The sequence below is a fragment of the Zalophus californianus genome, chromosome 17, assembly GCF_009762305.2.
Source record: "Zalophus californianus isolate mZalCal1 chromosome 17, mZalCal1.pri.v2, whole genome shotgun sequence".
Classification (NCBI taxonomy): domain Eukaryota; kingdom Metazoa; phylum Chordata; class Mammalia; order Carnivora; family Otariidae; genus Zalophus; species Zalophus californianus.
Window position 1 is genome coordinate 11,696,003 of NC_045611.1, and position 13,269 is coordinate 11,709,271.

Consider the following 13,269-nt stretch of genomic DNA (forward strand, 5'->3'; position numbering starts at 1 on the left):
CTGAGTGGTTACTATTGAGTAGGTCTCGTTGACGGAGGAATTACTAGAATGGTCACTCTGTTCTGCTGTTGAATAGAACTTCAAAAAGGTCTTATTTCTCTGGAGGGAGCTCTTTTTTTCAGCAGAGGAGAGGTTCCCAGCATCCCCCTTTTGTCTTTATAGGTATAATACCTTAGCATTACTCACAAGGCCATTGACTTAGGCCGAAAACATTGATATGAGAAAGGCCTATTTGTTCCTCCAGAAGGAAGAACGTTGGAACCATTTACAGAACTGGTCTCAAGAAGCTGTTAAGCTCCCGCTGATGGCTTCTTACAGGGACCCTGGAGGCCTTGACATTTCTCTACAATGTTGGTAGTAAATCGAATCCTTTAGGGCTCCTTCCAGTGTGGTTTAAGTGATGTGTTTCTTTAACAAACCTTGATGTGGAGCCATCTCCGGCTCCAGATGGGCATGGTTGATTGCTAAGGTTTCTTGTTTTGGTGGATGCTTCATTAATGCTCTGTAAAAATAAAGCCAGACATTTTGCATAGTTGCACATCAGTGGCCCCTGGGCTGTAGCAAAAGTTTCAGGGACTCACCTCTCAGCGTTTCAAGGGGAAGCGCGAGTGTCTGGGCAAGACACTTAGTTTATTTTTGCTGATTTATTTTGCTGATTGTGGGTGGGTGAGGTGGGCAATGGAAATGTTGAGTCTGTAAGACTCTCTAGGCTTCCTGAGCAATAAGGTGTGTGGTCCCGTCTCCTAAAATGATGAAACAGACTCAGAAATATGAGAACAAACTGGTGGTTACCAGAGGGGAGGGGAGGGAGGGGATGGGTGAGAAGAGATGAAAGGGATTAAGAAGGACAGACTTCCAGGGGGCGCCTGGGTGGCTCGGTTGCTGAAGCTTCTGCCTTCGGCTCGGGTCATGCATGATCTCAGGGTCCCGGGATCAAGCCCCACATCAGGCTCCCTGCTCCTCTGGGAGCCTGCTTCTCCCTCTGCCCCTCCCCCAATTTGTACTCTCTCTCTCTCTCTCTCTCTCTCTCTCTCTCTCTCTCTCAAATAAATGTTAAAAAAAAAAAAAGGACAGACTTCCAGTTATAAAATAAGTAAGTCATGGGGATGAAGGGTACAGCATGGGGGGTACAGTCAATAATACTGTAATAACTTCGTGTGGTGACAGAAGGTAACTATGCTTACTGTGATGAGCATTTCCTAACATATGTAATTGTAAAATCACTACGTTATACACCCGAAACTAATATAATATTGTAAGTCAACTCTACATCAATTTAAAAAAATCGCCATGGGGCACCTGGGTGGCTCAGTTGGTTGAGTAGCTGACTCGATTTCAGCTCAGGTCATGGTCTCAGGGTCCTGGGATTGAGCCCCGTTTTGGGTTGTGTGTGTGTGCACGTCCGTGCATACTCTCTCCTCCTCTCTCTGAAATAAATAGATCTTTAAAAAATAATCACCATCTTGGAGGTTAGCTACCACGATGCTATTTTAAGTAATTTCTTTTTACTTCGTTTTCTGGTCACTGCTGTTAGTTTTTTGTTTTTCCCTGTTGCAGTTAATGTTTGTATCCAGCAACCTTGTTCACTCTTATTATTATCCTAATTTATCTGGAAATCCTTTTGCATTTTTTTTCAATGTAAACGATCTTTTGCAAATAGTATTTCCTTTCCAACCCACCATTCCTTTAATTAATTAATTTTTTTCTTGACTTACTGTCGTGGCTAGAACTGACAATGTCACAAACATCGGCAAATAATGACTTTGGTTTTTGTATTTTAATCCTTACACCGTTTATTTCTTGTCTTACTGGCCAGAGTCTTCTGTGTAACATTGTATAAAAGCAGGGCCCTTATCTTATTCTTGATTTTAAGGACATGAATTGCCTGCAGCTTTTTATAGACACCCTTTTTGAACGTAAATACTGTCTTTCCTAGTCCTCTAGGAACTCTAACAAATGCTTCTCTGAGTGTTTTTTCTCACAATTTTTAAAAAAGATTTTATTTATTTATTTGAGAGAGGGAGAGGGAGAGCACGAGCAGGGGGAGGAACAGAGGGTTAGGGACAAGCAGACTCCGCACTGAGCATGGAGCCCGACACGGGGCTTGATCTCCCAACCCTGAGACCATGACCTGAGCCGAAATCAGGAATTGGCGCTTAACCGAGCCACCCACGCGCCCCCCTTTTTTTTTATTTTTTAAGATTTTATTTATTTGAGAAAGAGAGGGAGTTTCTTACAATTATATTACATTTCTCCTTTAATCTGGTAACAAAATAAGTTTCATTAGTTTTTTGGCTTTGGGTTTTTTGTTTGTTTTTTAATGTTAAAGGAACCGTATATTCCCAAGTGCCAGTTGCCACTCGAGCTCAGTTAAGACCCATGGGGAGCAGCTTGTGAGGGCTAAGTAGCCTAGGTGTCAGCCAGGTGAGGGAACTTTTTGACAGACCGGACACTTCCCTATTTCCCATATCCCCGTTTGGCCATAGTGTCCAAGCTGATGATACAGTCTGTGAGCACGGCGAAGGCTGTGCTGTATAAAGAGGAGACCACCCCTTGTTGGCACACACGCTTCCGTACTCTAAATCTGCTCGTGAACTGTGTAAGGGAGGGAAAGGAGGCTTGGATGGCATGGATGGGCAAAAGCAGGAAGGCCCCGATGGGCTGGTGGCCAGGTGGACTGGCCACACTCACTTCCCCTGATGTTCCAAACTATGGCCTGCATGAAGCTTCATGGTAGAAGCAAAGGACTGGCCTCAAAGGCCCACAGTGCCCAGAGGAGAGTCAGTCCAGCGCTCGTCCGAGTGGACTTTATGACCGCAGTTCACACAGGGAGTGGCACTCGAGTCTGAAACCATTGCAGTGTCTTGAGCAGTATTACCCACAAGGCCAGCTCCCTGGAAAAGAGGTAGCCTGGTGTGGCTGGTAGGTGTCTTGGGGGAGCTTAGTAAAGCCACCTCTGTCTTTACCCCACTTGAGCCTGTCCCCTTGATGATTTCACTGCTGATGGCACATTTTTTCTTTTTTAAGATTTTATTTATTTATTTGACAGAGAGAGAGACAGCGAGAGAGGGAACACAAGCAGGGGGAGTGGGAGAGGGAGAAGCAAGCAGGCTTCCCGCCAAGCAGAGAGCCCGATGCGGGGCTTGATCCCAGGACCCCAGGATTATGACCTAAGCCGAAGGCAGACGCTTGACGACTGGCCACACAGGCTCCCCCTGGTGACACTTTTTTTTTTTTTAAGATTTTATTTATTTATTTGACAGAGAGAGACAGAGAGAGGGAACACAAGCAGGGGGAGTGGGAGAGGGAGAAGCAGGCTTCCCGCGGAGCAGGGAGCCCGATGTGGGGCTCGATCCCAGGACGCTGGGATCATGACCTGAGCTGAAGGCAGACGCTTAATGACTGAGCCACCCAGATGCCCCCCCTCCGATGACACTTCTTAAGATGAGATTCCTTTTTTTCTCTTCACCCAAATCAGATCTTCGATATTCTGCATGTGAAGAACAGGTGGAAATGGGGGCTCTGGTGCGTTCAAACCTAAGAAAGCTCTGTGTGAAGCCTGGCATCTCTGATAGGGGCTGGTACATGTTAAACACTTCTAATAAATCCTCTTTGTTATCTGTTTCCACACAGATCCCGAATCAGCAAAGTGGAACTCTTTAGATCATTTCAGAGACTGCTAAGCAGTATTTCAGAGGACAAGTGGCCAGACTCCCTCAGGTGACGCTGTGGACCCATGTTGTTTCATCTTTAGGAAGCTTTGTGGGTTAATTCTGGCTTACGAATGGCAGGAAGCTTTGGCAGGAGTCCGTGGGCACTTAACTACCACCCGTGGGCTCCTCTCTCCCCGGGGCCTTGATTGCAAACGCAGATCTGAGGTGTGCAGGGTGGGTGGCCTAGTGGTGCAGAGTTACAGAGGCCTGGAGGGGGGTATTGGGGCTTGGCCCATTCCAGGCTCTCCTTTCACCCTCCTCCAGAGGGAGAGCGAGGCGGATACATGAGTGTGTGGGGAGCAGTAGAGTCTGCTAGGAACGTCACTCTCTTCTCTTTCTCTTTTGTTCACATCACTGGTTGTGAGCTGCAGCTTCACGATTGAAATTGCTCCCAAGCAGGAGCATAGAGAACTCTAAAACTGCTCCGGGGGCAGGTGGGTGGGGGCAGTTCAGACACTAATACCCAAGGTCATTGCCCTCACTTCCTACACAGACGCAAGCTGTTCACACTTCTGACCACCACCTCCAAACTGGGGGGTTCCCACTACCTTCTTAGGTTCAGTTGTTCTCTGGAACAACTCATGTATATAGGAAAGCATTATACTGAACAATTACTTTGTATTGTAAAGAATATGAATCAGGACCAGCTAAAAGAAGGGACATGTAGGGCAAGGTCTGAGAAGGTCCCAAACACAATCTGTGTCCTCAGGATGTGTCACCACCCCCTCAGCACATCACTGTGTATCACTAGCCAGAAGGGGGACCCAAGTTTCGGTGTACGGAGGTTTTACTGTGGTTTCATTACGTCAGCCTGACTGAATAGTTGGCCACGTGATGTGACTGAACTCATGCACCATCTCCCCCTCAGGTCAGGAGGGCAGACTGATAGCACAGGCCCCACTGGACTCTGGTTAGTCTTTCTGGCATGGCCAGCCCCATCCTGATCTGTCTCAGGCCCACCAGGAGTTACCTCTTTAAGTGTAAATTCAGGTGTGGTCAGAGGGGTCCACCATGAAGAACAAAGACATTCCTACCCCCGGGGAAATTGAGAGGGTGAGGTGGTTCCCTGAAGCAACTGGCAACAAGACCTGCCAAATTCTTTATCATATAGCCGTGGGGAAGGTAAGGTATTGCTAGAAACTTCTCTGTGAAGAAGCTGTCCCCTGGTTACTACCACCGTGCATACTGCAGTCAGTAATGATGCCCTGCAGTCAGTTTGGTCAGTGGTCTGTTTGCTCATTTTTTGTCTGGAAAAATGAATCAAACTAACCAGGGGGTTCCAGACATTTTGTGTGTCAGTGAAAACAAATCTGAACTGAGGTCAGGGGAGACTTTATTCAGAAGGATCATTGCAGTTAGAGAGGGGCTGTTACAGCTACAGCAGGACTGATGCCAAAGCAAGGACACGGAGGTCGTATGGTTTATAAGCCTCTAGGGCGGGCGGGAAGGAGTCTTCCTTTCTGGGGAGTGGTCAGCAAGCCTAGGAAGAACTGGGCAGGGGACATGGGATGCGCAGTCAGTGTGAGGGGTACAGGTGGACAGGAAATGTCTTTTCTTGAGATCAGTCTGTTCTCGGTGGGGTGTGGGGGGTACTTTGTTAAGGGGTCACTACACATTCTGATGCGCGCTCAGGCTGAGGGTGGGTCAAAGTTCAGGACCTGGGGGAAGGACAGAAGCATAACTAATGTTGGTCAAGGAAGCAAGAATTTTGTCCAGATTGGTGTGTGGGTAGAAACAGTTCAGCTAGTTATTGAGACAGAATGGGAGTTTGGAGGGTCCGTCATAGGTAGACCTAGGGGGCATCCATGAGTCTTATAGGGAAGGGGACTTATTCGCAGTAAGCCATCTCCCAGAACACTTAAACCAAAAAGTAGCTATTCCTGTTTTATCTGATTCCACCAGGAGCAGACAAGACTAGCATTGTTTATTATCACCTGTTTCAATCCATGTTGCTTTCTGGTGAATTTCCTACAATGGAGAGAGAGTTGGTGTAGGAAAGCATATCAAAATCTTCCCGTTCCTAGGTCTCTTCCTAGGTCTCTGGTTAGAAATCTGTCCGGCTCCTAGCTCAGTTGGCCACCATGCTGAGCTGATCACTGAGAACCTGTGTGCTTGCTGGTGTGTGTGCATTAGGATGCGGAAGCTGGAGACGTACCACGAATACAAGGAGGCCGCATCTGCTTACCAGGAAGCCTGGAGTGTGCTCCGAAAGCAGGCCTTTGGATCTTGGATCAGAAACCCACCAGATTATCACCAGTTCAAATAAGAAGGGCAAACTGCAACAAGCTTGTTGGTAGCAGAGTGTTTTCCAGCTGTCCATACTGGACTGCTGCTTCCTTTGTGCTGGACAAGCCTTAGCTTTTCTTGAGGCCGAGTCAGAAAAAAAAAAAAAAAAGAAAAGGTCTGCCATCTACCAGAGTGACCTGTCTCTTCGGACAGAATTCTGGATCGTGGAACAATCTATCCTTGATTGAAGTAGCTCCCTCTGCTAAAATGGCATCTGGCTGATGACCTTGGCATCTGTCCTAACTTGTGTGTTATTGCTTCTCTAAAATACGGAAAAAGAATTTGGAACGTGATGCTTTAAAAGGACTCTGCAGTAGCTCCATTTTGTGTTCCTACATTGATTTGGCAAGTATTTATGGGGCTGAGATGATGTTCAAATCTCTGCAAGTTTTAGAGCTTCCTTTGGCGTAGTAGACATGTTTTGTATACCCAGCCTTTCTTCCTTGGGGGAGCCACCCTATCCTGCTCTACCCATGGGACTTGGTTGAAGCAAACCTTACTCCCTGGCTGTAGGAATGGGAGCCAGCCCTGGACAGTCCCGGAACTGTGTGAGAGCTAGCAAGAAAGAGTCTCCTCTTGTACCAGGAACTGTAAGGGCCACCACACAGAGACGGGCAGCTTGAGAATGAAGGCAAGAACGAAGGAAACCAAAATCTGCTCCCGTGACCTTGTCCGGATGCCAGTGCCCACCCTGGACTCCAAGTATGTGAGATAAAATTGTATTGTTGTTTTGGTTAAGCCTGCTTGAGTAGATTTTCTGTGGCTTTCAACTGAAAGAGTTCTGTCTAAAAGGCCAACAGTCCGTATAGCAGATCAGCAGCAGACCTAGCAACCCGTCCTGTTATAACCAACATCTGATATTTAACTCTCAACCTCTCCACACCCTAAATTACTGACATAAAGGGACTTTCTCCCTGTTGGGATTATTCAAGATCCTTCTCAAAGTTCTTCAGCATTTTTGTATAGTATATTTTTTCAGCATTTTTGTATAGTATATATTTTTTTAAGATTTTTATTTTTATTTTTTATTTTAATTCATTTTAGTTAACATATCCTGTATTATTAGTTTCAGAGGTAGATTTTAGTGATTCATCAGTTGCATAGAATACCCAGTGCTCATTACATCAGGTGTGCCCTCAATGCCCATCCCCGTTACCCCATCCCCCCACCTCCTTAAGATTTTATTTTTAAGTAATCTCTGCGCCCAACGTGGGGCTCAAACTCAAAACCCCGAGATCAAGAGTCATGCACTCCAATGACTGAGCCAGCCAGGTGCCCTGTCATTTTTGTATAGCTTTGAATGTTTTTTTAATAACAGCTTTATTGGAATATAATTTACATTCCATACAATTTACCCATTTAAACTATACAATTTAGTGGCTTTTAAAAATCCACAGAGTTGTACAACCATCACCACAATCAATTTTAGAGCATTTTTGTTATAAATGGGGGAGGGGACACCCATCAACCCAGTAGAGTACCCATTTGCAGCCACTCCCCATTTTCCCTCAATCCCACCCCCACCCCAGCCCTAGAGCAACCAGTGGCCTACTTTCTGTCTCTAGGGATTTGCCTATTCTGAACATTTCATATAAATGGAATCATAGAATATGTGGTCTTTTGTGACTGGCTTCTCTCAGTTAACGTAATGTTTTCAAGATTCATGATGTGATAGCGCGAATCAGTAGCACAAATCGGTACTATATTCCTTTCTATGGAATAAAAGTAACATCCAGTGTATGGATGTATCACATCTTATTTATCCAGTCATCAGTTGATGGGCACTTGGGTGGTTTCCACTTTTTGGCTATTGTGAATAGTGCTGCTATGAACCTTCTTGTACCAATTTGTGTGTGAACATACGTTCTTAAAATTTTTTTTTAATGACAGAAGTAATACATGTTTGTCCTAACAAATTATCCTTGAATTTTTTCATAAGAAATTTTTTATTTTTTTATTTGAAGATTTTATTTATCTGAAGGAGAGTGAGAGAGAGAGAGGTGGGGAGAGAGAATTTGAAGCAGACTCTGCACTGAGCACAGAGCCCGACATGGGGCTCGTTCCCACAGCCACGAGATCATGACCTGAGCTGAAACCAAGAGTCGGATGCTTAACCAACTGAGTCACCAGGCGCCCCAAGAAATCTTTGTAGATAGCAGGAAAGAAAGGCAAAAGCACCACTCCCTGAAGGCCAGGCTCTCCCATATGCTGCTTTAATTGGGGAGATTTTTTTGCCTGACCCCAAATCCCATGTTTATGAAGGCAGTTAAGGTAACAACCAGCAGGAGCTTTTATCCACAGATTGTGCTTCTCTGTGTCTTACGAGATACTATTTAAAGGATAAAGATTTGTATGAGAATGTCAGGAGGGTAATGTCTTTTTGTTCTGAAGGTTTATGGTAAATTTGTCAAATCAATACCCCAAAAAAAACCCTAAACACAAAAACCACCCCTACATTTAGACCTCAGAGCAAAAACTGGGAAAATCCTGAAAGCTTCATATACAAGGCAGCTTCACCTTGGGCTCCACCTGTTTTCTCAAGACCTGAAAGGGGTGCTCAGACATCAAACTTCCTGCATTTTACTTTAATCTCTTAAAACCCTTATAACCTCACCTATGCCTTAACCAACTGAGCCACCCAGGCGCCCTAACCTCACCTATGCCTTAAAAATCACCTCTCTGAAATATTGGCAGGTTATCAAATTTCATACATTTAATTAGAACATGTAACTGCTTCTAATTTTTATTTTTTTATTTAAATTCAATTAACATATAGTGTATTATTAGTTTCAGAGGTAGAGTTCAGTGATTGATCAGTCTTTTTTTTAATATTTATTTATTTAAAAGAGAGAGCAAGAACAGGGTGAGGGGCAGAGGGAGAAGCAGGCTCCCCCCTTAGCGGGGGGCCCAGTGAGGTGCCTGATCCCAGTACTCCAGGATCATGACCTGAGCCCAACCAACTGAGCCACCCAGGTGCCCCTCATCAGTCTTATAAATACCCAGTGCTCATTACATCACATGCCCTCCTTAATGCCCATCACCAGTTACCCCATCCCTCCCACCCTCCCTCCAGCAACCCTCAGTTTGTTTCCTAGAGTTAACAGTCTCTTATGGTTTGTCTCTCTTTCTGATTTCGTCTTGTTTTATTTTTCCCTCCCTTCCCCCATGATCCTCTGTTTTGTTTCTTAAATTCCACATAGGAGTAAAATCACATGATCGTTGTCTTTCTCTGATTGACTTATTTCGCTTAGCATAATACCCTCTAGTGCCATCCACATTGTTACAAGTGGTTAGGATTTCATTTTTTTGGTAGATGAGTAGTATTCCATTGTGTATATATACCACATCTTTATCCATTCATCTCTTGATGGACATCTGGGATCTTTCCATAGTTTGGCTATTGTGGACATTGCTGCTATATATATTGGGGTGCAGGTGCCCCTTCAGATCACTACATTTGTATCTTTGGGGTAAATACCCAGTAGTGCAATTGCTGGGTCATAGGGTAGCTCTATTTTCAACTTTTTGAGGAACCTCCGTACTGTTTTCCAGAGTGGCTGCACCAGCTTGCATTCCCACCGACAGTGTAGGAGGGTTCCCCTTTCTCGGCATCTTCGTCAACATGTGTCATTTTCTGACTTGTTAATTTTAGCCATTCTGACTGCTGTAAGGCGGTATCTCATTGAGGTTTTGATTTGTATTTCCCTCATGCTGAGTGATATTGAGCACTTTTTCATGTGTCTGTTGGCCATTTGGATGTCTTCTTTGCAGAAATGTCTGTTCACGTCTTCTACCCATTTTTTGATTGGATTTTTTTGTTCTTTGGGTGTTGAGTTTGATAAGTTCTTTATAGATTTTGGATACTAGTGCTTTATCTGATAAGACATTTGCAAGTATCTTCTCCCATCCTGTTGGTTTTTTTTTGTTTTGTCGACTATTTTCTTTGCTGTACAAAAGCTTTTTATCTTGATGTCAAGTCCCAATAGTTCATTTTTGCTTTGTTTCCCTTGCCTTTGGAGACATGTCTAGCAAGAAGTTGCTGCGGCCAAGATCGCTGAGGTTGCTGCCTGTGTTCTCTAGGATTTTGGGTGGATGCTTCTAATTTTTATTTTTAAATTTTTTTTAAAGACTTTTATTTATTCATTTGAGACAGAGAGATACAGAGAGAGACCATGAGCAGGGGAAGTGGCAGGGGGAGAGGGAGAAGCAGACTCCCCGCTGAGCCAGGGAGCCTGACCTGGGGCTTGATCCCAAGACCTGGAGATCATGACCCGAGCAGAAGGCAGACGCTTAACTATCTGAGCCACCCAGGTGCCCCAGATGCTTCTAATTTTTAAATTCACTTTTTTCCTAATCCTTTTAAAACGTGTTGTAGAAAATTTTAAATGGACACAAAAATAGAACAGTGCAGTGAACCCCCATGTACACATCCCCAGGACTTATCAACCGCTGGCTTCATGCTGTTGTTACCTGATCTATTTTTCCCCTGCCCCCTCCAGTTGTTTTTCTTGGAGCTTTCTTTCTTTCTTTTTTTTTTTTAAAGATTTTATTTATTTATTTGACAGAGAGAGCGAGCGAGAGCAGGAACACAAGTAGGGGGAGTGGGAGAGGGAGAAGCAGGCCTCCGCCTCCCGCAGAGCAAGGAGCCCAATGCGGGGCTCGATCCCAGGACCCTGGAATCGTGACCTGAGCCGAAGGCAGACGCTTAACAACTGAGCCACCCAGGCGCCCCTTCTTGGAGCTTTCTAAAGCAAATCCTAACCATCCTATTTCACCCAATAAAATTAACAGCAATTCCTTAATACCTAATTTGCACTCTGTGTTTGCTTTTCCCCTGTTGTTTCAAAAATGCCTTTTGACTACTGATTGGTTCAACTTAGGATCCAAAAAAAAGTTCCACACAATGATTGATTTGTCTCTTCTCTCACTAAATATGTAACACTTCACTTTCCTTCTTATGTTTAACAAATGGGTCATTTGTCCTGGGTAATAGCTCACTTGCTAGATTTGGCTGCCTATTCCCTCCCAGTGGTTTTTTTTTTTTAAAGATTTTATTTATTCATTTGAGAGAGCGAGAATGAGAGAGAGAGAGAGAGAGAGCACATGAGAGGGGGGAGGGTCAGAGGGAGAAGCAGACTCCCTGCTGAGCAGGGAGCCCGATGCGGGACTCGATCCCGGGACTCCAGGATCATGACCCGAGCCGAAGGCAGTCGCTTAACCAACTGAACCACCCAGGCGCCCCTCCCAGTGTTGTTTAACAGTTTCCTCTTTCCCCATATTTCCTCCAAATTTGCGGTTACGTGTAGAGGCTTGGTCAGATTCAGGTTCAGCTGATTTGACATGAAAACTTCTTAGGTGGGGATGCCTGGGTGGCTCAGTCAGTTAAGCACCTGCCTTTGGCTCAGGTCATGCTCCCAGGGTCCTAGGCTTGAGTCCCACATCAGGCTCCTTGCTCAACCAGGAGTCTGCTTCACCCTCTCCCTTTCCTTCTGCCCCTACCCCCAGCTCGTGCTCTCTCTCTCTCTCTCTCAAATAAATGAATAAAATCTTAAAAAAAAAAACAACTTATTAGGTCATTCTGCATACTTGTGTTGCATAATATAAAGAGGAACATCTGGTTGCTCCACGCTCAGTGCCTGAGCAGGGGGTTCAGTGGTGGCAGCCTTGTCTGTCCCACCGTGAAGTTCCCTGTCATCCTTTCACCTAATGGTTTTAGCAGCTGAGTCAGGGATCTCCAAGACCACACTCAGGTTTGATGAATCAGTGGACAGCCTCACAGAATGCAGCAAAGCTGTTGTAGTTACTGTTTATTTCAGTGAAAGGGTACAGACTAAAAAGTTGGCAAAGAGAAAAGGCACCCAGGCTAAGTCCAGGAGAAAACAGATGCAAGACTCCAGTTGTCCTCCCTGTATTAACCATGTGTGCCTGATGCTTTGACATCTGGGGCCTCACTTACCCTCAGGAGACCGCCCCTAGGAGTCTAGCCAACTCCCAGAGATAGTAAAAGATTCCGACCACACACTCCAGAGCTCATAGCCCAGCCACCTGCTGTGTGGGGCTCTCACACTCTGGGCCACTCTCCACCCCAGGTCCAGGTGCCAGAAAACCAGGGACAGCCCTTGTGCCTCAGACACCACTGAAATGAGTCAAACTAGCCAATCCCAAGTCTGCTTACCCTGCCCCATCCCGCCCTTCCCCCTTATGATAACACATCTGGCCCACATGTCCTCGCTCCCTCTGCCTCCTGACCAACTCTGGTGCTTCTCTGTCAGAAGGAAGAGCTCCTTGTGGGCCAGCATGTCCTCTCCTCCTACATTTTCAAACTCTCTCCCAGTGGACTTGCACACATGGCACTTAATGCTTCCAGCGATGTGGGTGACCGTACAGGCAGAGTGTTGCCAGCCGGACCTCGGGTGCTGCTGACGCGCTGCTTGCGCAGCCCACACCCCATAACCTCAGTGATCTAGCCCAAAATGTCAGGAGTGCTGAGGTGGAGAAACCCTCATGGAGGGATTGTGTTTTAAAGTCACTTGAGGGGGCTGGCGCCCGGGGGGCTCAGTCGTTAAGCGTCTGCCTTCAGCTCAGGTCATGATCCCAGGGTCCTGGCAATCCGAGCCGCATCGGGCTCCCTGCTCAGCGGGGAGTCTGCTTCTCCCTCTGCGTCTGCCCCTCCCCCTGCTCCTGCTCTCTCTCTGAAATAAATAAGTAAAATCTTTAAAAATAAATAAAGTCACTTGAAATCACTCCCTTGTAGTTATTGCTCCAAATCTACACACAGTTAACTGTTTCATTTTGCTTTTTTTTTTTTTTTTTGGCAGGGGGTGGCTTTTCAAAAAATTATGTAAAATATTTAGATGATTCCAAAGTTAAAACCAGTAAAAACTCAGGGGAAAAACAAGGTACATTCAGAGAGGTCTCCCGTCCTCTCCCTCCGCTGTTTGTCCCTTGGCCCAGCACTGACCAGCCATTTTTATTAGTTGTTAGTGGACATTTCATTCATTCTTTTTGAAATGCTCTCTGAATAGTCTCCATACAGTATTTTGTGTTTTCACCAGGGTATCTTTTGGATGGATTCTTAGAAGTGGGATTTGCTGGGTCAACAGGTAAATGAACATATAATTTTTCTTTATTGAAATCCATCTTCAAGGTTCTGTTTCTAAATACAGTGAGTAGAAAAAAAAAAGAAAAAGCAAAATGCAGGACAGCATTAGTACATTCCATTTCAATAAAAAAGAAGGATGAGAAGTTTACCTCTGTATTTTGCTTGTAT

General features: G+C 45.3%; 1 protein-coding gene across 8 annotated transcripts in view; it reads left to right on the forward strand.

Annotated features, from left to right (window-relative positions):
• ADAT1 (adenosine deaminase tRNA specific 1) overlaps positions 1-13,269 on the forward strand; it is a 51,694-nt gene that overhangs the window by 17,202 nt on the left and 21,223 nt on the right. For 3 of the 8 annotated variants that reach the window (XM_027617147.1, XM_027617148.1, XM_027617151.1), the window contains one exon: positions 3,634-3,720. In XM_027617147.1, the coding sequence (XP_027472948.1) occupies positions 3,634-3,720 (87 nt within the window). Of the gene's footprint in view, positions 1-3,633; positions 3,721-5,846; positions 7,258-13,269 lie in introns of those variants that run through there. The other 5 variants (XM_027617146.1, XM_027617152.1, XR_003524015.1 and 2 more) reach the window with 4 other exon arrangements.